Source organism: Haliotis rubra, unplaced genomic scaffold (assembly GCF_003918875.1).
Source record: "Haliotis rubra isolate DU_JTF1 unplaced genomic scaffold, ASM391887v1 Scf12, whole genome shotgun sequence".
In the NCBI taxonomy this organism is placed as follows: domain Eukaryota; kingdom Metazoa; phylum Mollusca; class Gastropoda; order Lepetellida; family Haliotidae; genus Haliotis; species Haliotis rubra.
The window spans coordinates 3,344,789-3,372,054 of record NW_025765114.1 but is presented as its reverse complement, the minus strand read 5'-3'; the positions used below and the strand labels follow the sequence as shown (position 1 = coordinate 3,372,054).

Genomic DNA, 27,266 nt, shown 5'->3' with positions numbered 1-27,266 from the left:
CCAATAACCCCCAAAGTATATTTGTTACAGCTAAGGTGATAGGTCAGTTTGAAATGTTTGTTACTGTCGCCGGTGTGTGGTTAATGGTAACTTAATGCTTGATTTGCAAGAGTATGTAATCTCCGTTACATAGCTTGTGAAGTTCTGATACTATTTTTCAAGTATCACGTGATTCATATCTCATCTGGAAAATCAAAGAGGATGCATACAGTCACCAAAGACGTAAAATTGAGAGTCATTGGAAATAGGAAATAACGATGTAGCGAACATTTCATTTCTAAATATAAAATCGACACCATAACTTACTGTTTAGTTCTTTGTCACGTTTCGGAGTTTACAAAATACTGTCACTCTGTATTTGATTAGACAGACTTACAATTGGGCTATAGAATCATCCCCCCCCCCCCCAAAAAAAAAAATAAATGTCAACCTACGGCCCTGAATTCGATCTTCACGGGTCTCTTACAGACAAACAAAAGAAGAGATATCGCCAAAACCAATCCGAGAGTTAATTTTAGATTTTACGCAAACCTACATTAATCTGATATTTATTTCTAAAACAATATGATACAGGAAACATATCTGCTATTAGACAACTAATTAATATCCGTGTATAATAGTTACTGACATGTGGCTGCAATCCTTTGAACAATGTGAAAAATGCTTTTATTATCATAATATTAATTACATTGTTCTGTTAGAATGCACCTACATCTGTACAGTTATTAAATCTTTCCACAGATTGAAATTGAAATGTATAAAAATATCAACTTTCACGTTTGAACAAAAAATGCTCAATGCATAGAAATCAAGTATAAAATCCGGACTTTATACCCTAATGATATAGAATGGTCATTCCTTTTGTACAAATCTACACGAATTACTGTCAAAGTATCTAGTTTTCCTAGGAACACAACGCACTGGCAGGTATTGTTTTAACCTTGTCTAACTGACTGCTCACTCTGATGCCACGGTAGCATCTGTAGTGACCACAAATATTAAGTGAGTTTGTGAGTGAGTGAGTGAACACGAACATATGCACGATTTGTGAATCACTCGCTGTGTAGGCATAGGCACACCCATAGTCAAACCTTAAACCTAAAATAAACCTTTATGAGTGAGTGAGTTCAATTTTATGCCGCTGTTAGCAATATTCCAGCAATATCTCGACATGGGACACCAGAAATGGGCTTCACACATTGTAACCATATGGGGAATCGAACCCAGGTCTTCGGCGTGACGAGCGAACGGTTTTAACCACTAGGCACCCCAAATAATAAGTGTATAATGCATAAACATCAAATCGACAACAGCTTCTGAAACGTCATGCATGTGTAAATCAATATACAGATACAGTCCAAGCAAATATTCATAGATAATGTCTGTTGACGTGAAGGGTAAGTTTAAGAATACTCGGAATTTGAAAAATGGAATTCAGTGGTATGGAAACAAAAAGAAGGTTAAGTGAAATGAATAAAGAGCTTTATCTGATGAAATCGTCTGAGCACAGATAAACAAAATGTATCCCTTCAATGAAATGTTACTTGTAATTTTGATGTGCAGAAGGAATTGATTCAATCACAAACACCTCGTACCAACATTACTATACATATGTATGTATAGTCAGGTCTGTCCTTAACTTTCAAATATCATATTTTGATATAGACAGTATTTGATTTTCAGATATGAATGCCAATACAGTTTAAATAGTACATTTATCAAAGACATTTGCGGATTTAATTATCAATATAAAACACAAGCTATTATAACAGTGGTCGACTGTTTTCATTATAGAAATATAGACATTATTTGATTTTCAGATATGAATGCCAATACAGTTTAAATGGTACATTTATCAAAGACATTTACGGATTTAATTATCAATATAAAACACAAGCTATTATAACAGTGGTCGACTGTTTTCATTATAGAAATCCTGTAAATGTTGCTTTCATTCATTTTTTATCTTATTCTGTTCATTTACACATGCACATGTTGCGTATAGAAACATAGTGCCTTTCCTCATGAATAAATTAGTTTACGAAACTGTAAAAATGCAAAATGTAAAAAACGTTAAACGATTATGTTGACACAAGAAGTTTTACAGTTACACAACAATGAGAAAATCAATTAAGCTGCCGGCTCAAAATAGTCAAGTGTAGGAGACCCTGACACTTCTATCGGGCATTCGCTGATACTGACAACATACGTTCCGAGAAGGTTGTACTTGAAAAATAAAGAGAACATTCAACTAAAGGCTGCCTTGTTAGGTAAGTATAAGATACTTCAGTACGTGGGAGTGAGTGAGTGAGTGAACGACTTGGTCTAACCTAATGTTGACTCATTGCAGAAAGATATTGAGGAGTAGTAATACAGAGATTGCCTTTGTTATATCATATACAGATAACATTCGCACACAATGTACGGACTAGTGTATTGCAAATATAACTGACCACATGTGTCAGAAAAAACCCTCCACTTTAGCTTTTACTCGTACCCCTCACCGCATGAATATGGTGTACATTTGTAGACACGTATTTGTCATTCTTCAATTAACTTGAAAACGAACCCATACATATATTGTCTTGTACTGACAGCTCATAATGCAGGCTTATATATATAATTTGACAGGTACCGGCAACTTTGGTGATCATGCCTCAGCAACGGAGAGGGATAAAGGCGGGTCATCGTGGACAAAGAGAACTGTGGACAAATAAAAGAGAATATATTTTGTCTCAAATAGGCTTTGCTGTAGGGCTTGGGACATTTTGGAGATTCCCCTACCTCTGTAACAGGAATGGAGGAGGTATGTATGTATGCGTGTGCGTGTGTGTGTGCGCGCGCACGCGCGCGCGTGCGTGTAAAACTTGGACAGAATATCTTTTGGGAACATACCACTGGTTGTCAAGAAAACTGTGATGTTTGAAGGTATATGTTCAAAATAACCATTCACTGTTTCATTCATGTCTACAGGTGCCTTCCTCATCCCGTACTTTTGTGGAATTCTGCTCTGTGCCGTTCCTATCTTCTTTCTGGAGGTTTCCATTGGTCAGTTCTCCAGCAGGAGCGCTGCCCATGTGTGGGTCATGTGCCCTTTATTTAAAGGTTCGAATCTGTGTGTATTCCTCATTCAACTACTTAAAATGCATGTAAAAGAGCCGTCAATCCAAACAACAGCGCTTGATCTGCCATGAATATGTACACATTCTGTGGATTAGGTTTTGGTTTTCGTATAGTCTTTGAATGAGACTTTTTATGATTTTTTCATTCAATTTCTATATGTTTTGCAGGTATTGGAATCTCGCAGGCTCTAGTTTCTTTCTTCAGTTCCATTTCCTACAATCTCATTATTGCTTGGACCGTATACTACCTATATAAGTCATTCTGCTCACCGCTGCCGTGGACAACCTGCATCAACTGGTGGAACACCGGTCTGTGTGTCCATGATCTCGGCAGCAACATCACATACAGCGACCCCTATCTGAACTACACTACAGGCACTGGTCCCGGCGCTGACGGTGCTTGGAGGAAGCCAAACGAGACATTGACAGCGTCCGAGGAATTTTTGCAGTGAGTCTGTGTCACTTTTCCAGTTACTATATGTCACTCCATGCATTGGTTCATGTACACGAACATGTGCATGTTTAAGGGATAATACAGTAACGGTCCACGTTCTGTCTGACAATTCTGATTTCATTCCATGGTTTCTACATTGAAGGTTTGAAATACACTGGCGATATTGTCCTGAAATATGACTTCAAATTTCGACATTGCCACATACGGCTGTTGCAAGTAATTGTAATATGTCGGTCAACAAGGAGACCTGAAATGCGGGAATAATGTTCAGCTCTATCCTCAGCTTCAGTTTCTATCATTCCCATAGAGTAGGATGGAACGTTGATTAGCCGATCACCATTTTTATACATATTTGCTATTGCATTTACGACTTAGAGTTTGGGTGTTTCCAGGGCCGTAGTTAACTGTTCTTAATCGGAGGGGCACTATCCACGTTCGAGGCCGCGGATCGGCCAATGATCTTGTGGGGTCCGGGGGCACGCTCCTCATGGATTTGTGAAAATTAGATTCTCTCAGATGCAATTTCCTGCCTTTCTGAAGGTAAAATGACACCATTTGTGCAATCTCCAATTTTGTATAAAATATTATTTTTTCCTGCTACGTTTGACTAAATATTTTCATGTTTTTAAAAATGTTTCTTTTGTTCAAAATTGTAGCATCTGTACATAATGTTCTGAACTAAACTTTATAATATGTTTAGACATCTGTATATATGTAAAACAAGTATTATGTTCAGTTTAAGTATTAATATACAGTAGTTGTATTATTAAATTCAGCTGACAGTCCAGAAACTGCACGTGGAATTTACATCATATACATGATATCTTCAGGTTTGGTCAATTTGTCATGTGGATTGAATGCAATCCTTTTTCTAATTTAGTCTTTTGTTTGTTAGTTAGGTATTGTACAATATGCCTTCAGTTATTGTTCCGGGTATTCTATGTCATTGCCCTGGAATCCCCATCTTATTTATTAAGGGTTGTTGTAACCATATGTAAACAGGTGTATCATTCTGGTACCAATCATCTGTCCGATGGGCTGCCCGCAACCTTTGCATCATTAATTGAGGTGTGGATTTCAGGACTGCGGTTGGGGGTATATGAGCCAGTAGTATTCTTGATTTTCTTTACCAACAGTAACACGTGTAGAAACTAGAGGAATCTCCGAAGGTCAGGTGTAGTATTTTAAAAATTCAGATTCACTCAGAACCTTCTGGATCTGCTTGGGCATGTCTGGATCTTGCGCTAAGAAGGTCATGTGGACCTGATTGATTGAGCGGGATTGTGTTATCCATGGATGGTAACTTGACAACACTGTTGAGACAAATACTAGCAAAATACTTGTCAATGCCTAAACATAACAGGCTGAATAAAATCCGAAATTATTATCAGTTGAATTGTACAAATTTGGGTAGATAATTTTGTTTTCTTTCTACAGATACAATGCTCTGAGAGTGTCAAATGGCATCGACAAGTTCGGTCCAGTCCAAGTCCACCTAGTTGTATGTGTTTTTCTGTCCTGGGCCGTGTTGTTTCTGTGTCTGATGTTCGGAGTTAAATCAGTTGGAAAGGTAGGTGTATTGTGTAATCACTATGTCCTGTTCTACATATGTGTTATACAGCACCTGATATTTGAAACAGGATGCGTTTAAATAGTCGGTACCACGGACCCAATGCGCCACATCCAGTGAAGACCAACCGACTGGGAAACGGGCTGGAAAACGGTTTGGGATACCTTTTTGGGGGGCATTTGTGTTTGTGGAAACTTGAAATGTTTGTATATAAGCGAACCCGTGAAGATCCGGTTTAGAATTGGCCTTCAGCAACCCATGCTTGTTGTAAGAGGCGACTAACGGGATTGGTCTTCAGCATCCCATGTCTGTCGTAAAATTCGGGATCAAGTGGTCAGACTTCAAACAATATTTGCAAACTCTGTGTATCTGACTTAAGACGTCTTCTTCAAGGCACGTTTTTTAAAGAAACGTTAATAATCCCTAGCATAGCAGATGCGAAGTCCCTCACAATGCAAATTGTCGTACAGGTTGTGTATGTGACAGCGGTGATGCCGTACCTCCTGCTGACGGTGCTGCTGATCAGGTCGTGCATGATGCCGGGATCCGAAGACGGCGTTCTCTATTTCCTGAAACCTGATTTCTCACATCTTCTCTCGATTCAGGTTATACGAGAAGCAATAGCCTATGCTTTCAGCAGAGATGTTGTATGATTAAGGGAGAAGGATCGATATCTGTTTTTAGATTTCATATTCCGTAAGACCATTTTCCACTAAATGCATGTAAATGCTTGACTGTGCATTCCAAGAAGGGACATGTGTAATGCTGATAAAGATCCTTGATAAAGTAACCCATGAACATCCGGGTTAGAATTGGTCTTCAGCAACCCATGCTTGTCGTAAGAGGCGACTAACGGGATTTGGTGGTCAGGCTCGCTGACTTGGTTGATGCATATCATTGTATCAAAATTGCGTAGATCGATGTTCATGCTGTTGATCACAGGATTGTCGGATCCAGACTCGATTATTTACAGACCGCCGCCAGTTAGCTTGAATATTGCCTAGTGCGGCGTAAAACAATAACAAACACAAACAAAAACAAACACTCCATAATGTATGTCCACAGATACTGAACGGTTATAATCCGTTAAATAAACATGATGTGAGATAATAAGTAGAAAAGAAAACCATCATTGGAATAAGACAGGAATATTCAGATGAGTGTGACTGAGAATGTTAAACGTTCAACACTGATTCAGTAATGTGCAGTGACATCACCTAGTTTATTTCCATGCAAGGTGTGGCTGGAGGCCTTGCTGCAGTGTTTCTTCTCCGTCAATACAACTTACGGAGGCCTCATCACCATGGGCAGCTTCAACTCTTTCCACAATGATGTGTTCAGGTAATCTATTCTCACACTCACATCTTGTTTTATCATAGGATTAAACACACAATATAAATGTCACAGGAACTATAAAGTCCATGCTCTTGCTGATGTAAGGAAGGGTGACAATTTATGGCTGAACAACCTCTAGTTATTGCCATCCTTCCATCAGCTATATGGGTGAACAACCTCCATATATTGTCATCCTTCCATCCATTATATGGCTGAACAACCTCCATATATTGTCATCCTTCCATCCGGATATATGGCTGAACAACCTCCATATATTGTCATCCTTCCATCCATTATATAGATGAAGAACCTCCATATATTGTCATCCTTCCATCCATTTTATGGCCGAACAACCTCCATATATTGTCATCCTTCAATCCATTATATAGATGAACAACCTACATATATTGTCATCCATCCATCCATTATATGGCTAAACAACCTCCATCTATTGTCATTCTTCCATCCATTATATGGCTGAACAACCTCCATATATTGTCATCCTTCCATCCGTTATATGTCTGAACAACCTCCATATATTGTCATCCTTCCATCCCTTATATGGCTGAACAACCTCCATATATTGTCATCCTTCCATCCGTTATATGTCTGAACAACCTCCATATATTGTCATCCTTCCATCCATTATATGGCTGAACAACCTCCATATATTGTCATCCTTCCATCCATTATATGGCTTAACAACCTCCATATATTGTCATCCTTCCATATATTATATGGCTGAACAACCTCCATATATTGTCATCCTTCCATCCATTATATGACCGAACAACCTCTAGTTATTGTCATCCTTCCATCCGTTATATGGCAGAACAACCTCCATATATTGTCATCCTTCCATCCATAATATGGCTGAACAACCTCCATATATTGTCATCCTTCCATCCATTAAATGGCTGAACAACCTCCATATATTGTCATCTTTCCATCCATTATATGGCCGAACAACCTCCATATATTGTCATCATTCAATCCATTTTATGGCCGAACAACCTCCATATATTGTCATCCTTCCATCCATTATATGGCTGAACAACCTCCATATATTGTCATCCTTCCATCCATTATATGGCTGAACAACCTCCATATATTGTCATCCTTCCATCCATTATATGGCCGAACAACCTCCATATATTGTCATCCTTTCATCCATTATATCGATGAACAACCTCCATATATTGTCATCCTTCCATCTATTATATGGCTGAACAACCTCCATATATTGTCATCCTTCCATCCATTATATGGCTGAACAACCTCCATATATTGTCATCCCTCCATCCATTATATGGCTGAACAACCTCCATATATTATCATTCTTCCATCCATTTTATGGCAGAACAACCTCCATATATTGTCATCCTTCCATCCATTATATGGCTGAACAACCTCCATATATTGTCATCCTTCCATCCATTATATGACTGAACAACCTCCATATATTGTCATCCTTCCATCCATTATATGGCCGAACAACCTACATATATTGTCATCCTTCCATCCATTATATGGCTGAACAACCTCCATATATTGTCATCCTTTCATCCATTATATCGATGAACAACCTCCATATATTGTCATCCTTCCATCTATTATATGGCTGAACAACCTCCATATATTGTCATCCTTCCATCCATTATATGGCTGAACAACCTCCATATATTGTCATCCCTCCATCCATTATATGGCTGAACAACCTCCATATATTATCATTCTTCCATCCATTTTATGGCAGAACAACCTCCATATATTGTCATCCTTCCATCCATTATATGGCTGAACAACCTCCATATATTGTCATCCTTCCATCCATTATATGACTGAACAACCTCCATATATTGTCATCCTTCCATCCATTATATGGCTGAACAACCTACATATATTGTCATCCTTCCATCCATTATATGGCTGAACAACCTCCATATATTGTCATCCTTTCATCCATTATATCGATGAACAACCTCCATATATTGTCATCCTTCCATCTATTATATGGCTGAACAACCTCCATATATTGTCATCCTTCCATCCATTATATGGCTGAACAACCTCCATATATTGTCATCCTTCCATCCATTATATGGCTGAACAACCTCCATATATTATCATTCTTCCATCCATTTTATGGCCGAACAACCTCCATATATTGTCATCCTTCCATTCATTATATGGCCGAACAACCTACATATATTGTCATCCTTCCATATATTATACGGCTGAACAACCTCCATATATTGTCATCCTTCCATCCATTATATGGTCGAACAACCTCCATATATTGTCATTCTTCCATCCATTTTATGGCCGAACAACCTCCATATATTGTCATCCTTCCATCCATTATATGGCTGAACAACCTCCATATATTGTCATCCTTTCATCCGTTATATGGCTGAACAACCTCCATATATTGTCATCCTTCCATCCATTATATGGCTTAACAACCTCCATATATTGTCATCCTTCCATCCATTATATGGCTGAACAACCTCCATATATTGTCATTCTTCCATCCAATATATGACCGAACAACCTCTAGTTATTGTCATCCTTCCATCCATTATATGGCTGAACAACCTCTAGCTATTGTCATCCTTCCATCCATTATATGGCTGAACAACCTCCATATATTGTCATCCTTCCATCCATTATATGGCTGAACAACCTCCATATATTGTCATCCTTCCATCCATTATATGGCTGAACAACCTCTAGTAATTGTCATCCTTCCATCCATTATATGGCTGAACAACCTCCATATATTGTCATCCTTCCATCCATTATATGGCTGAACAACCTCCATATATTGTCATCCTTCCATCCATTATATGGCTGAACAACCTCTAGTTATTGTCATCCTTCCATCCATTATATGGCTGAACAACCTCCATATATTGTCATCCTTCCATCCATTATATGGCTGAACAACTTCCATATATTGTCATCCTTCCAACCATTATATGGATGAACAACCTCCATATATTGTCATCCTTCCATCCATTATATGGATGAACAACTTCCATATATTGTCATCCTTCCATCCATTATATGGCTGAACAACCTCCATATATTGTCATCCTTCAATCCATTATATGACTGAACAACCTACATATATTGTCATCCTTCCATCCATTATATGGCCGAAGAACCTCCATATATTGTCATCCTTCCATATATTATATGGCTGAACAACCTCCATATATTGTCATCCTTCCATCCATTATATGGTCGAACAACCTCTAGTTATTGTCATCCTTTCATCCGTTATATGGCTGAACAACCTCCATATATTGTCATCCTTCCATCCATTATATGGCCGAACAACCTCCATATATTGTCATCCTTCCATCCATTATATGGCCGAACAACCTCTAGTTATTGTCATCCTTCCTTCCACTATATGGCTGAACAACCTCCATATATTGTCATCCTTCCATCCATTATATGGCTGAACAACCTCCATATATTGTCATCCTTCCATCCATTATATGGCTGAACAACCTCTAGTTATTGTCATCCTTCCATCCATTATATGTCTGAACAACCTCCATATATTGTCATCCTTCCATCCATTATATGACTGAACAACCTACATATATTGTCATCCTTCCATCCATTATATGGCCGAACAACCTACATATATTGTCATTCTTCCATCCATTTTATGGCCGAACAACCTCCATATATTGTCATCCTTCCATCCCTTATATGGCTGAACAACCTCCATAGATTGTCATCCTTTCATCCGTTATATGGCTGAACAACCTCCATATATTGTCATCCTTCCATCCATTATATGGCTTAGCAACCTCCATATATTGTCATCCTTCCATCCATTATATGGCTGAACAACCTCCATATATTGTCATCCTTCCATCCGTTATATGGCTGAACAACCTCCATATATTGTCATCCTTCCATCCATTATATGGCTTAACAACCTCCATATATTGTCATCCTTCCATCCATTATATGGCTGAACAACCTCCAAATATTGTCATTCTTCCATCCAATATATGACCGAACAACCTCTAGTTATTGTCATCCTTCCATCCATTATATGGCTGAACAACCTCTAGCTATTGTCATCCTTCCATCCATTATATGGCTGAACAACCTCCATATATTGTCATCCTTCCATCCATTATATGGCTGAACAACCTCCATATATTGTCATCCTTCCATCCATTATATGGCTGAACAACCTCTAGTTATTGTCATCCTTCCATCCATTATATGGCTGAACAACCTCCATATATTGTCATCCTTCCATCCATGATATGGCTGAACAACCTCCATATATTGTCATCCTTCCATCCATTATATGGCTGAACAACCTCTAGTTATTGTCATCCTTCCATCCATTATATGGCTGAACAACCTCCATATATTGTCATCCTTCCATCCATTATATGTCTGAACAACCTCTAGTTATTGTCATCCTTCCATCCATTATATGGATGAACAACCTCCATATATTGTCATTCTTCCATCCATTTTATGGCCGAACAACCTCCATATATTGTCATCCTTCCATCCATTATATAGATGAACAACCTCCATATATTGTCATCCTTCCATCCATTATATGGCTGAACAACCTACATATATTGTCATTCTTCCATCCATTATATGGCTGAACAACCTCCATATATTGTCATCCTTCCATCCGTTATATTGGTAAACAACCTAAATATATTGTCATCCTTCCATCCGTTATATGGCTGAACAACCTCCATATATTGTCATCCTTCCATCCATTATATGGCTGAACAACCTCCATATATTGTCATCCTTCCATCCATTATATGGCTGAACAACCTCAATATATTGTCATTCTTCCATCCATATATGGCCGAACATCAATATATTGTCATCCTTCATCCTGAACAACCTCTATATATGTCATTATCCATTATATGGCTGAACAACCTCCATATATTGTCATCTTCCATCCATTATTGGCCAATCCATTGTCATCCTTCCATCCATATGGCTGAACAACCTCCATATATTGTCATCCTTCCATCCATTATATGGCTGAACAACCTCCATATATTGTCATCCTTCCATCCATTATATGGCTGAACAACCTCCATATATTGTCATCCTTCCATCCATTATATGGCTGAACAACCTCCATATATTGTCATCCTTCCATCCATTATATGGCTGAACAACCTCCATATATTGTCATCCTTCCATCCATTATATGGCTGAACAACCTCCATATATTGTCATCCTTCCATCCATTATATGGCTGAACATCCTCAATATATTATCATCCTTCCATCCATTATATGGCTGAACAACCTCCATATATTGTCATCCTTCCATCCATTATATGGCTGAACAACCTACATATATTGTCATCCTTCCATTATTATATGGCTGAACAACCTCCATATATTGTCATCCTTCCATCCATTATATGTGAACATCCTTCCTCCATATATTGTCATCCTTCCATCCATTATATGGCCGACCAACCCATATATTGTCATCCTTCCATCCATTATATGGCTGAACAACCTCCATATATTGTCATCCTTCCATCCGTTATATGGCTGAACAACCTCCATATATTGTCATCCTTCCATCCATTATATAGATGAACAACCTGCATATATTGTCATCCTTCCATCCGTTATATTGGTAAACAACCTAAATATATTGTCATCCTTCCATCCATTATATGGATGAACAACCTCCATATATTGTCATCCTTCCATCCATTATATGGCTGAACAACCTCCATATATTGTCATCCTTCCATCCATTATATGGCTGAACAACCTCAATATATTATCATTCTTCCATCCATTTTATGGCTGAACAACCTCAATATATTGTCATCCTTCCATCCATTATATGACCGAACAACCTCTAATTATTGTCATCCTTCTATCCATTATATGGCTGAACAGCCTCTAGCTATTGTCATCCTTCCATCCATTATATGGCCGAACAACCTCCATATATTGTCATCTTTCCATCCATTATATGGCCGAACAACCTACATATATTGTCATCCTTCCATCCATTATATGGCTGAACAACCTCCATATATAGTCATCCTTTCATCCATTATATGGCTGAACAACCTCCATATATTGTCATCCTTCCATCTATTATATGGCTGAACAACCTCCATATATTGTCATCCTTCCATCCATTATATGGCTGAACAACCTCCATATATTGTCATCCTTCCATCCATTATATGGCTGAACAACCTCAATATATTATCATTCTTCCATCCATTTTATGGCCGAACAACCTCCATATATTGTCATCCTTCCATCCATTATATCGCTGAACAACCTCCATATATTGTCATCCTTCCATCCATTATATGACTGAACAACCTACATATATTGTCATCCTTCCATCAGTTATATCGCCGAACAACCTACATATATTGTCATCCTTCCATATATTATATGGCTGAACAACCTCTAGCTATTGTCATCCTTCCATCCATTATATGGCCGAACAACCTCCATATATTGTCATCCTTCCATCCATTATATGGCCGACCAACCTACATATATTGTCATCCTTCCATCCATTATATGGCTGAACAACCTCCATATATTGTCATCCTTCCATCCGTTATATGGCTGAACAACCTCCATATATTGTCATCCTTCCATCCATTATATAGATGAACAACCTGCATATATTGTCATCCTTCCATCTATTATGTGGCTGAACAACTTCCATATATTGTCATCCTTCCATCCATTATATGGATGAACAACCTCCATATATTGTCATCCTTCCATCCATTTTATGGCTGAACAACCTCCATATATTGTCATCCTTCCATCCATTATATGGCTGAACAACCTCCATATATTGTCATCCTTCCATCCATTATATTGCTGAACAACCTCCATATATTGTCATCCTTCCATCCATTATATGGCTGAACAACCTCCATATATTGTCATCCTTCCATCCATTGTATGGCTGAACAACCTCCATATATTGTCATCCTTCCATCCATTATATGGTCGAACAACCTCCATATATTGTCATTCTTCCATCCATTTTATGGCCGAACAACCTCCATATATTGTCATCATTCCATCCCTTACATGGCTGAACAACCTCCATATATTGTCATCCTTTCATCCGTTATATGGCTGAACAACCTCCATATATTGTCATTCTTCCATATATTATATGGCTGAACAACCTCCATATATTGTCATCCTTCCATCCATTATATGGCTGAACAACCTACATATATTGTCATCCTTCCATCCATTATATGTCTGAAGAACCTCAATATATTGTCATCCTTCCATCCATTATATGACCGAACAACCTCTAGTTATTGTCGTCCTTCTATCCATTATATGGCTGAACAACCTCTAGTTATTGTCATCCTTCCATCCGTTATATGGCCGAACAACCTCCATATATTGTCATCCTTCCATCAGCTATATGGCTGAACAACCTCCATATATTGTCATCCTTCCATCCATTATATGGTTGAACATCCTCTAGCTATTGTCATTCTTCCATCCGTTATATGGCTGAACAACCTCCATATACTGTCATCCTTCAATCAGCTATATGGCTGAACAACCTCTAGCTATTGTCATCCTTCCATCCATTATATGGCTGTACAACCTCCATATATTGTCATCCTTCCTTTCCATTATATGGCTGAACAACCTACATATATTGTCATCCTTCCATCCATTATATGTCTGAAGAACCTCAATATATTGTCATCCTTCCATCCATTATATGACCGAACAACCTCTAGTTATTGTCATCCTTCTATCCATTATATGGCTGAACAACCTCTAGTTATTGTCATCCTTCCATCCGTTATATGGCCGAACAACCTCCATATATTGTCATCCTTCCATCAGCTATATGGCTGAACAACCTCCATATATTGTCATCCTTCCATCCATTATATGGTTGAACATCCTCTAGCTATTGTCATTCTTCCATCCGTTATATGGCTGAACAACCTCCATATACTGTCATCCTTCAATCAGCTATATGGCTGAACAACCTCCATATATTGTCATCCTTCCATCCATTATATGGCTGTACAACCTCCATATATTGTCATCCTTCCTTCCATTATATGGCTGAACAACCTCCATATATTGTCATCCTTCCATCCATTATATGGCTGAACAACCTCCATATATTGTCATCCTTCCATCCATTATATGGCTGAACAACCTCTAGTTATTGTCATCCTTCCAACCATTATATGGCTAAACAACCTCCATATATTGTCATCCTTCCATCCATTATATGTCTGAACAACCTCAATTTATTGTCATCCTTCCATCCATTATATGGATGAACAACCTCCATATATTGTCATCCTTCCATCCATTATATGTCTGAACAACCTCCATATATTGTCATCCTTCCATCCATTATATGGCTGAACAACCTCCATATATTGTCATCCTTTCATCCGTTATATGGCTGAACAACCTCCATATATTGTCATCCTTCCATCCATTATATGGCTTAACAACCTCCATATATTGTCATCCTTCCATCCATTATATGGCTGAACAACCTCCAATATTGTCCTTCCATCCATTATATGACTGAACAACCTCTAGTTATTGTCATCCTTCCATCCATTATCTGAACAACCTCTATATTGTCATCCTTCCATCCATTATATGTGGGCTGAACAAACTCCATATATTGTCATCCTTCCATCCCAACCTCCATATATTGTCATCCTTCCATCCATTATATGGCTGAACAAACCTCCATATATTGTCATCCTTCCATCCATTATATAACAACTCTCCATATTATTGTCATCCTTCCATCCATTATATGGCTGAACAACCTCATATTGTCATCCTTCCATCCATTATATGGCTTGAACAACCTCCATATATTGTCATCCTTCCATCCATTATATGGCTGAACAACCTCCATATATTGTCATCCTTCCATCCATTATATGGTTGAACAACCTCCATATATTGTCATCCTTCCATCCATTATATGGCTGAACAACCTCCAGTATATTGTCATCCTTCCATCCATTATATATTGAACAAACCTGAACATCCTTCCTCCATTATATTGTCATTCTTCCATCCATTATATGGTTGAACAACCTCCATATATTGTCATCCTTCCATCCATTATATCCATATATTGTCATCCTTCCATCCAACCTTCTGAACAACCTCCATATATTGTCATCCTTCCATCCATTATATTGAACAACCTCCATATATGTGTCATCCCTTCCATCCATTATATGGCTGAACAACCTCCATATATATTGTCATCCTTCCATCCGTTATATGTGAACAACCTCCATAACAACCTTCCATCCATTATATATTGTCATCCTTCCATCCATTATATGGTTGAACAACCTCATATATTGTCATCCTTCCATCCATTATATGGCTGAACAACCTCCATATATTGTCATCCTTCCATCCATTATATGGTGAACAACCTCCATGCCTGTGTCATCCTCATCCATATATTCCATCATTCCATCCATCCATTATGGCCGAACAACCTCCATATATTGTCATCCTTCCATCCATTAACCTCCAACCTCCATATTGTCATCCTTCCATCCATTATATGGCTGAACAACCTCCATATATTGTCATCCTTCCATCCATTATATGGCTGAACAACCTCCATATATTGTCATCCTTCCATCCATTATATGGCTGAACAACCTCATATATATTGTCATCCTTCCATCCATATGTCATCCTTCCATGCATCCATTATGAACAACCTCCATATATTGTCATCCTTCCATCCATTAATGGCTGAACAACCTCCATATATTGTCATCCTTCCATCCATTATATGGCTGAACAACCTCCATATATTGTCATCCTTCCATCCATTATATGGCTGAACAACCTCCATATATTGTCATCCTTCCATCCATTATATGGTTGAACAACCTCCATATATTGTCATCCTTCCATCCATTATGTCTGAACAACCTCCATATATTGTCATCCTTCCATCCATTATATGGCTGAACAACCTCCATATATTGTCATCCTTCCATCCATTTTATGGCTGAACAACCTCCATATATTGTCATCCTTCCATCCATTATATGGCTGAACAACCTCCATATATTGTCATCCTTCCATCCATTATATTGTTGAACAACCTCCATATATTGTCATCCTTCCATCCATTATATGGCTGAACAACCTCCATATATTGTCATCCTTCCATCCATTATATGGCTGAACAACCTCCATATATTGTCATCCTTCCATCCATTATATGGCTGAACAACCTCCATATATTGTCATCCTTCCATCCATTATATGGCTGAACAACCTCCAGTATATTGTCATCCTTCCATCCATTATATGGCTGAACAACCTCCATATATTGTCATCCTTCCATCCATTATATGGCTGAACAACCTCCATATATTGTCATCCTTCCATCCATTATATGGCTGAACAACCTCCATATATTGTCATCCTTCCATCCATTATATGGCTGAACAACCTCCATATATTGTCATCCTTCCATCCATTATATGGCTGAACAACCTCCATATATTGTCATCCTTCCATCCATTATATGGCTGAACAACCTCAGTATATATTGTCATCCTTCCATCCATTATATGATCCTGGAACAACCTCCATATATTGTCATCCTTCCATCCATTATATGGCTGAACAACCTCCATATATTGTCATCCTTCCATCCATTATATGGCTGAACAACCTCCATATTGTCATCCTTCCATCCATTATATGGCTGAACAACCTCCATATATTGTCATCCTTCCATCCATTATATGGCTGAACAACCTCCATATATTGTCATCCTTCCATCCATTATATGGCTGAACAACCTCCATATATTGTCATCCTTCCATCCATTATATGGCCGAACAACCTCCATATATTGTCATCCTTCCATCCATTATATGGCTGAACAACCTCCATATATTGTCATCCTTCCATCCATTATATGGTTGAACAACCTCCATATATTGTCATCCTTCCATCCATTATATGGCTGAACAACCTCCATATATTGTCATCCTTCCATCCATTATATGGATTGAACAACCTCCATATATTGTCATCCTTCCATCCATTATATGGCTGAACAACCTCCATATATTGTCATCCTTCCATCCATTATATGGCTGAACAACCTCCATATATTGTCATCCTTCCATCCATTATATGGCTGAACAACCTCCATATATTGTCATCCTTCCATCCATTATATGGCTGAACAACCTCCATATATTGTCATCCTTCCATCCATTATATGGTCATTGAACAACCTCCATATATTGTCATCCTTCCATCCATTATATGGCTGAACAACCTCCATATATTGTCATCCTTCCATCCATTATATGGCTGAACAACCTCCATATATTGTCATCCTTCCATCCATTATATGGCTGAACAACCTCCATATATTGTCATCCTTCCATCCATTATATGGCTGAACAACCTCCATATATTGTCATCCTTCCATCCATTATATGGCTGAACAACCTCCATATATTGTCATCCTTCCATCCATTATATGGCTGAACAACCTCCATATATTGTCATCCTTCCATCCATTATATGTCTGAACAACCTCCATATATTGTCATCCTTCCATCCATTATATGGCTGAACAACCTCCATATATTGTCATCCTTCCATCCATTATATGGCTGAACAACCTCCATTATATTGTCATCCTTCCATCCATTATATGGCTGAACAACCTCCATATATTGTCATCCTTCCATCCATTATATGGCTGAACAACCTCCATATATTGTCATCCTTCCATCCATTATATGGCTGAACAACCTCCATATATTGTCATCCTTCCATCCATTATATGGTATGAACAACCTCCATATATTGTCATCCTTCCATCCATTATATGAACTGAACAACCTCCATATATTGTCATCCTTCCATCCATTATATGGCTGAACAACCTCCATATATTGTCATCCTTCCATCCATTATATGGCTGAACAACCTCCATATATTGTCATCCTTCCATCCATTATATGGCTGAACAACCTCCATATATTGTCATCCTTCCATCCATGAACAACCTCCATATATTGTCATCCTTCCATCCATTATATGGCTGAACAACCTCCATATATTGTCATCCTTCCATCCATTATATGGCTGAACAACCTCCATATATTGTCATCCTTCCATCCATTATATGGCTGAACAACCTCCATATATTGTCATCCTTCCATCCATTATATATGAACAACCTCCATATATTGTCATCCTTCCATCCATTATATGGCTGAACAACCTCCATATATTGTCATCCTTCCATCCATTATATGGCTGAACAACCTCCATATATTGTCATCCTTCCATCCATTATATGGCTGAACAACCTCCATATATTGTCATCCTTCCATCCATTATATGGCTGAACAACCTCCATATATTGTCATCCTTCCATCCATTATATGGCTGAACAACCTCATATATTGTCATCCTTCCATCCATTATATATGAACAACCTCCATATATTGTCATCCTTCCATCCATTATATGAACAACCTCCATATATTGTCATCCTTCCATCCATTATATGTATGAACAACCTCCATATATTGTCATCCTTCCATCCATTAACAACCTCCATATATTGTCATCCTTCCATCCTCCATATGTGTCATCCTTCCATCATTATATGGCTGAACAACCTCCATATATTGTCATCCTTCCATCCATTATATGGCTGAACAACCTCCATATATTGTCATCCTTCCATCCATTATATGGCTGAACAACCTCCATATATTGTCATCCTTCCATCCATTATATGGAGCTGAACAACCTCCATATATTGTCATCCTTCCATCCATTATATATGGCTGAACAACCTCCATATATTGTCATCCTTCCATCCATTATATGGCTGAACAACCTCCATATATTGTCATCCTTCCATCCATTATATGGCTGAACAACCTCTATATATTGTCATCCTTCCATCCATTATATGGCTGAACAACCTCCATATATTGTCATCCTTCCATCCATTATATGGCTGAACAACCTCCATATATTGTCATCCTTCCATCCATTATATGGCTGAACAACCTCCATATATTGTCATCCTTCCATCCATTATATGGCTGAAACATATATTGTCCTTCCATCCATTATATGGCTGAACAACCTCCATATATTGTCATCCCATCCATTATATATATCCATATATTGTCATCCTTCCATCCATTATATGGCTGAACAACCTCATCCATATATTGTCATCCTTCCATCCATTATATGGCCTGAACAACCTCCATATATTGTCATCCTTCCATCCATTATATGGCTGAACAACCTCCATATATTGTCATCCTTCCATCCATTATATGGCTGAACAACCTCCATATATTGTCATCCTTCCATCCATTATATGGCCGAACAACCTCCATATATTGTCATCCTTCCATCCATTATATGGCTGAACAACCTCCATATATTGTCATCCTTCCATCCATTATATTGCTGATATTGTCATCCTTCCATCCATTATATTTCTGAACAACCTCCATATATTATCATCCTTCCATCCATCCTATATATGTCTGAACAACCTCCATATATTGTCGTCCTTCCATCCATTATATGGCTGAACAACCTCCATATATTGTCATCCTTCCATCCATTATATAGATGAACAACCTCAATATATTGTCATCTTTCCATCCATTATATAGCCGAACAACCTCCATATATCGTCATCCTTCCATCCATTTTATGGCCGAACAACCTACATATATTGTCATCCTTCCATCCATTATATGGCTGAACAACCTCCATATATTGTCATCCTTCCATCCATTATATTGTTGAACAACCTCCATATATTGTCATCCTTCCATCCATTATATGGCTGAACATCCTCCATATATTGTCATCCTTCCATCCATTATATGGCTGAACAACCTCCATATATTGTCATTCTTCCATCTATTATATTGCTGAACAACCTCCATATATTGTCATCCTTCCATCCATTATATGGCTGAACAACCTCCATATATTGTCATCCTTCCTTCCATTATATGGCTGAACAACCTCCATATATTGTCATCCTTCCATCCATTATATGGCTGAACAACTTCCATATATTGTCATCCTTCCATCCGTTATATGTCTAAACAACCTCCATATATTGTCATCCTTCCATCCGTTATATGGCTGAACAACCTCCATATATTGTCATCCTTCCATCCATTATATGGCTGAACAACCTCCATATATTGTCATCCTTTCATCCATTATATGTCCGAACAACCTCCATATATTGTCATCCTTCCATCCATTATATGACCGAACAACCTCTAGTTATTGTCATCCTTCCATATATTATTTTGCTGAACAACCTCTGGCTATTGTCATCCTTCCATCCATTATATGGCTGAACAACCTCTAGTTATTGTCATCCTTCCATCCGTTATATGGCTGAACAACCTCCATATATTGTCATCCTTCCATCCATTATATGGCCGAACAACCTGTGGTTATTGTCATCCTTCCATCCATTATATGGCTGAACATCCTCCATATATTGTCATCCTTCCATCCATTATATGGCAGAACAACCTCCATATATTGTCATCCTTCCATCCATTATATGGCTGAACAACCTCTAGTTATTGTCATCCTACCATCCGTTATATGGCTGAACAACCTCCATATATTGTCATCCTTCCATCCATTATATTGCTGGACAACCTCCATATATTTTCATCCTTCCATCCGTTATATGGCTGAACAAGTTCCATATATTGTCATCCTTCTATCCATTATATGGCTGAACAAACTCCATATATTGTCATCCTTCCATCCATTATATGGCTGAACAACTTCCATATATTGTCATCCTTCCATCCATTATATGGATGAACAACCTCCATATATTGTCATCCTTCCATCCTTTATATGGCTGAACAACCTCCATATATTGTCATCCTTCCATCCATTATATGGCTGAACAACCTCCATATATTGTCATCCTTCCATCCATTATATTGCTGAACAACCTCCATATATTGTCATCCTTCCATCCATTATATGGCTGAACAACCTCCATATATTGTCATCCTTCCATCTATTATATGGCTGAACAACCTCCATATATTGTCATCCTTCCATCCATTATATGGCTGAACAACCTTTAGTTATTGTCATCTTCCATCCGTTATATGGCTGAACAACCTCCATATATTGTCATCCTTCCATCCATTATATGGCTGAACAACCTCCATATATTGTCATCCTTCCATCCGTTATATGGCTGAACAACCTCCATATATTGTCATCCTTCCATCCATTATATAGATGAACAACCTGCATATATTGTCATCCTTCCATCTATTATGTGGCTGAACAACTTCCATATATTGTCATCCTTCCATCCATTATATGGATGAACAACCTCCATATATTGTCATCCTTCCATCCATTATATGGCTGAACAACTTCCATATATTGTCATCCTTCCATCTATTATGTGGCTGAACAACCTCCATATATTGTCATCCTTCCATCTATTATGTGGCTGAACAACTTCCATATATTGTCATCCTTCCATCCATTATATGGCTGAACAACTTCCATATATTGTCATCCTTCCATGTATTATGTGGCTGAACAACTTCCATATATTGTCATCCTTCCATCTATTATGTGGCTGAACAACCTCCATATATTGTCATCCTTCCATCCATTATATGGCTGAACAACCTCCATATATTGTCATCCTTCCATCCATTATATGGATGAACAACCTCCATATATTGTCATCCTTCCATCCATTATATGGCTGAACAACCTCCATATATTGTCATCCTTCCATCCATTATATGGCTGAACAACCTCCATATATTGTCATCCTTCCATCCATTATATTGCTGAACAACCTCCATATATTGTCATCCTTCCATCCATTATATGGCTGAACAACCTCCATATATTGTCATCCTTCCATCCATTATATGGCTGAACAACCTCCATATATTGTCATCCTTCCATCCATTATATGGCTTAACAACCTCCATATATTGTCATCCTTCCATCCATTATATGGCTGAACATTCTCCATATATTGTCATTCTTCCATCCATTATATAGATGAACAACCTCCATATATTGTCATCCTTCCATCCATTATATGGCCGAACAACCTCCATATATTGTCATCCTTCCATCCATTTTATGGCCGAACAACTTACATATATTGTCATCCTTCCATCCATTATATGGATGAACAACCTCCATATATTGTCATCCTTCCATTCGTTATATGGCTGAACAACCTCCATATATTGTCATCCTTCCATCCATTATATGACTGAACAACCTCCATATATTGTCATCCTTCCATCCATTATATGACCGAACAACCTCTAGTTATTGTCATCCTTCCATCCATTATATGGCTGAACAACCTCTAGTTATTGTCATCCTTCCATCCATTATATGGCCGAACGAGCTCTAGTTATTGTCATCCTTCCATCCGTTATATGGCTGAACAACCTCCATATATTGTCATCCTTCCATCCATTTTATGGCTGAACAACCTCCATATATTGTCATCCTTCCATCCATTTTATGGCTGAACAACCTCCATATATTGTCATTCTTCCATCCATTAAATGGCTGAACAACCTCCATAAATTGTCATTCTTCCATCCATTATATGGCTGAACAACCTCCATAAATTGTCATTCTTCCATCCATTTTATGGCTGAACAACCTCCATATATTGTCATTCTTCCATCCAATTTATGGCTGAAGAACCTCCATATAATGTTATCCTTCCATCCATTATATGGATGAACAACGTCTTTATTGCAGTTGTTCTCTCTGTAATATAGAAGTCGGTCATCCATATATTATCACACACACCACACCACACTTATCGATCCAGCTTATAAATGCCTCTCAATGAGGTTAACTGACTGATGTATTTATTTTCCCAAAGAACTTGTGGATTATGATAATATGTTATAGTTGTAGGACGTGGTGTGTCGTCACACAGACCATGCAGGTTTCTTTTAACCACGTATAAAGTAGACGTTACTAACATACATTCTGGACAATTACACATGAAATAATCCATTCTTGTGAGAAAAATACCTATTGCACAATGAAATAAAAATAATACTTTCCTATTTACCATATAACGCAGCATTTATTCAACATACATGTGGTTTTGGGCCCCGGCACGTGCAGGTCTTATAGAGGACAGTCATATGGCCAACCTTCGAGACTGCATGTGCCAAAGCTCACGATGTACCTGTCAGACCACAAGTAAGGTGGACTGTTTACGCCAACATAAGAGAGTATGCTGGAAAGTATGGTGAAAAGTTAGTGACAAAAACAAATTTTAGCCTATGACATTATCCTCGATAATCTCCAGGGTTTTCGTTCCGATAAATTTCCACTTATCAGAACGTATACCCTGGAGATTATCGAGAATGCCTATGACATATACTACCTATCAAAGGTTTAGGCTTATATATATGGTTACATCGAAGATGAAATTCACCACTAACTTGGGGGAACCAACTGAAAACCTTATGCAGATGAATTGCAAGAGGATCTTGCATCAAATTGCTGAAAAGCATGTGCAAATATCGTCCATGTGAGCAGCTGCGTTTTGGTGTAAAGTGATGTTAAGAATTGGCCAATTTTCATCATTTTTTGAACTCATAACAATAATCTTTTCGACGTTTCGAATTTGTTGTACAATACATCAGTTCATGTGTAAACAGCACCTTCAAACAATATGGAATATTTTGCAAAATCTAGTTTAGAACAGTTGACTGAAGTTAGTGGCTACATTTACACTAGTGAGTCTAAACTTTTGATGGGTAGTATACATTAGAGGATTATACATAATACATTAGAGGATTATACATAATACATTAGAGGATAATACATAATACATTAGAGGATTATACATAATACATTAGAGGATAATACATAATACATTAGAGGATTATACATAATACATTAGAGGATTATACATAATACATTAGAGGATAATACATAATACATTAGAGGATTATACATAATACGTTAGAGGATTATACATAATACATTAGAGGATTATACATAATACATTAGAGGATTATACATAATACATTAGAGGATTATACATAATACATTAGAGGATAATACATAATACATTAGAGGATTAGACATAATACATTAGAGGATTATACATAATACATTAGAGGATAATACATAATACATTAGAGGATTATACATAATACATTAGAGGATAATACATTAGAGGATTATACATAATACATTAGAGGATAATACACAATACATTAGAGGATAATACATAATACATTAGAGGATAATACATAATACATTAGAGGATTATACATAATACATTAGAGGATTATACATAATACATTAGAGGATAAAACATAATACATTAGAGGATAATACATAATACATTAGAGGATTATACATAGTACATTAGAGGATAATACATAATACATTAGAGGATAATACATAATACATTAGAGGATTATACATAATACATTAGAGGATTATACATAATACATTAGAGGATTATACATAATACATTAGAGGATAATACAATATACATTAGAGGATAATACATAATACATTAGAGGATTATACATAATACATTAGAGGATTATACATAATACATTAGAGGATAATACATAATACATTAGAGGATTATACATAGTACATTAGAGGATAATACATAATACATTAGAGGATAATACATAATACATTAGAGGATTATACATAATACATTAGAGGATTATACATAGTACATTAGAGGATAATACATAATACATTAGAGGATAATACATAATACATTAGAGGATTATACATAATACATTAGAGGATTATACATAATACATTAGAGGATTATACATAATACATTAGAGGATAATACAATATACATTAGAGGATAATACATAATACATTAGAGGATTATACATAATACATTAGAGGATTATACATAATGCATTATACATATCAGTGAGATGCTTCATTTGATTTGTCATCAGTAGGACACAACCCTTCTACCTGACATTAAATAAACAAAAACACAAGACCTGGTATAACAGATCAACTCATACATGGCTTGTTATCTTTAAGGGACACGATGATTATACTCATCATCGGTGAGCTGAGCAGTATCTTCTGTGGGCTGGTGGTGTTCTCTACTCTAGGTTTCATGGCAAGTGAGGCTCAGCTACCAATATCTGACGTAGTAACCTCAGGTTCGTACCCCTGTATCATCTCTCTGTATCATCATCTCCACTTGCAGCACTGAGGACATGTCTGATGATGGAATCTGTGTGTGCTAAACATAGATTTACGGTAACCGTTTAATTTCCTGACCAATGAATAGCTGATAATGGTACAGCGTAATTAAAATCTCGACCTCAAAACTTCATAAATTGAATAAACTGTAAGGGAGGTTTTAACAAGGGTGGTTGATTGGGAGCAAGTAAGAGGGTTGTAATCAGTTGTAACTGATCATCTATATCAGCATCAACAACTTAACTACGTGTCTTCCTATGTTGTTTAGCAGCAGGTGGACGAACACCACAATTGTAGATAGATAAACATGATGGATGATTAACAAGTGTGTGTGTACCTTACCAGGGATAGGACTTGGCTTCATCATCTACCCTGAGGCTATAGCCAAGCTGCCCTTTCCTCAACTCTGGGCAGTCCTCTTCTTCTCAACGCTGCTCATCGTTGGCATAGACTCTATGGTGAGTAGAAGAAGGGGAAAGGTAGAATTTGATCGCAAAATGCATTGCCACATACCATTTTACTAGGTTTCCTGCACACTTACAGCAGTAACCAATGCTATTATTTGGTTATAGCTATGAGAAGTTTCATTACGTTCATTGTGAAACATTTTGACAACGTCAACTTGCTTGAAGGCGTTTTCCTCTCCCCATACGATTGTTTTCCCCATTTCTTCATGTGACGAACTATAATATTTCAGTGACAAATGGAATCGCAGGTTAATTGTTTTATTCTGTATCAAATTTTAATAGTTAAAAGTGGGATAAATATATACCTATCATGATATGTTTTACATGCTCCTGATTTTGTTGTCTAAATGCAGTATCATAAACTTAATATATTTTCTTACAGTTTAGTTTCGAAGAAACTTTAATCTCGGCTATTTTAGAAGCATTTCCTTCGACTAATCAACAAAAGCGCGTGGTAGTCACCCTGGGTGTTTGCCTGGTCTGCTTTCTGCTCACTGTTCCCTTGGTAACTGGGGTAAGTGTCCCTGAAAGTAGGAATGTTTGTGTCTAATGAAACAATATTGGAAGCAATGTCTGGCTAGGAAAGTCAAACAAAAAACCCAAACCTTTGCGCTGCTATCGCTGCCATCTACTGTTTTGATACAACGTGTCATGTGTATCAGTTCAATTACTATTACGTATCCGATAATTACAGTCTTGACATAAACATCACTACAATAAGAAGACAATGTTTAACTGAATATCGGCTGCCTAGTTCAACATAAGCCCTTAGATTTAAATAGTTATCCCCTTAGTGACATGACGACTTGTACCGTTCAGAGCGGAGTGTACTTCGTCCAGCTGCTGGACTGGTACTCCGGTTCCTTTAACTCTCTTGTGATTGGCGTCCTCGAATGTGTGGTCATCTACTGGATCTATGGTAAGTGA

General features: G+C 37.5%; 1 protein-coding gene across 1 annotated transcript; it reads left to right on the top strand.

The window, feature by feature from the left end:
- The first annotated feature begins 2,198 nt into the window (after positions 1-2,198).
- On the top strand, positions 2,199-27,266 carry LOC124262025 (sodium-dependent proline transporter-like). Its single transcript, XM_046696448.1, has 11 exons — positions 2,199-2,270; positions 2,632-2,806; positions 2,974-3,105; positions 3,291-3,570; positions 5,014-5,146; positions 5,617-5,751; positions 6,384-6,487; positions 25,705-25,829; positions 26,218-26,330; positions 26,722-26,853; positions 27,159-27,266. Exons 2-11 carry the CDS (start codon positions 2,653-2,655, stop codon positions 27,264-27,266), a joined length of 1,416 nt encoding a protein of 471 aa, XP_046552404.1. The 5' UTR covers positions 2,199-2,270; positions 2,632-2,652.

What these genes read in the sequence shown, in the direction of transcription:
- LOC124262025 (XM_046696448.1), top strand. Translation starts at nt 2,653, where the DNA reads ATGCCTCAGCAACGGAGAGGGATAAAGGCGGGTCATCGTGGACAAAGA. An exon ending in CTGTAACAGGAATGGAGGAG is followed by an intron (nt 2,807 to 2,973) that starts GTATGTATGTAT and finishes TCATGTCTACAG; the next exon opens with GTGCCTTCCTCATCCCGTAC. An exon ending in CATGTGCCCTTTATTTAAAG is followed by an intron (nt 3,106 to 3,290) that starts GTTCGAATCTGT and finishes TATGTTTTGCAG; the next exon opens with GTATTGGAATCTCGCAGGCT.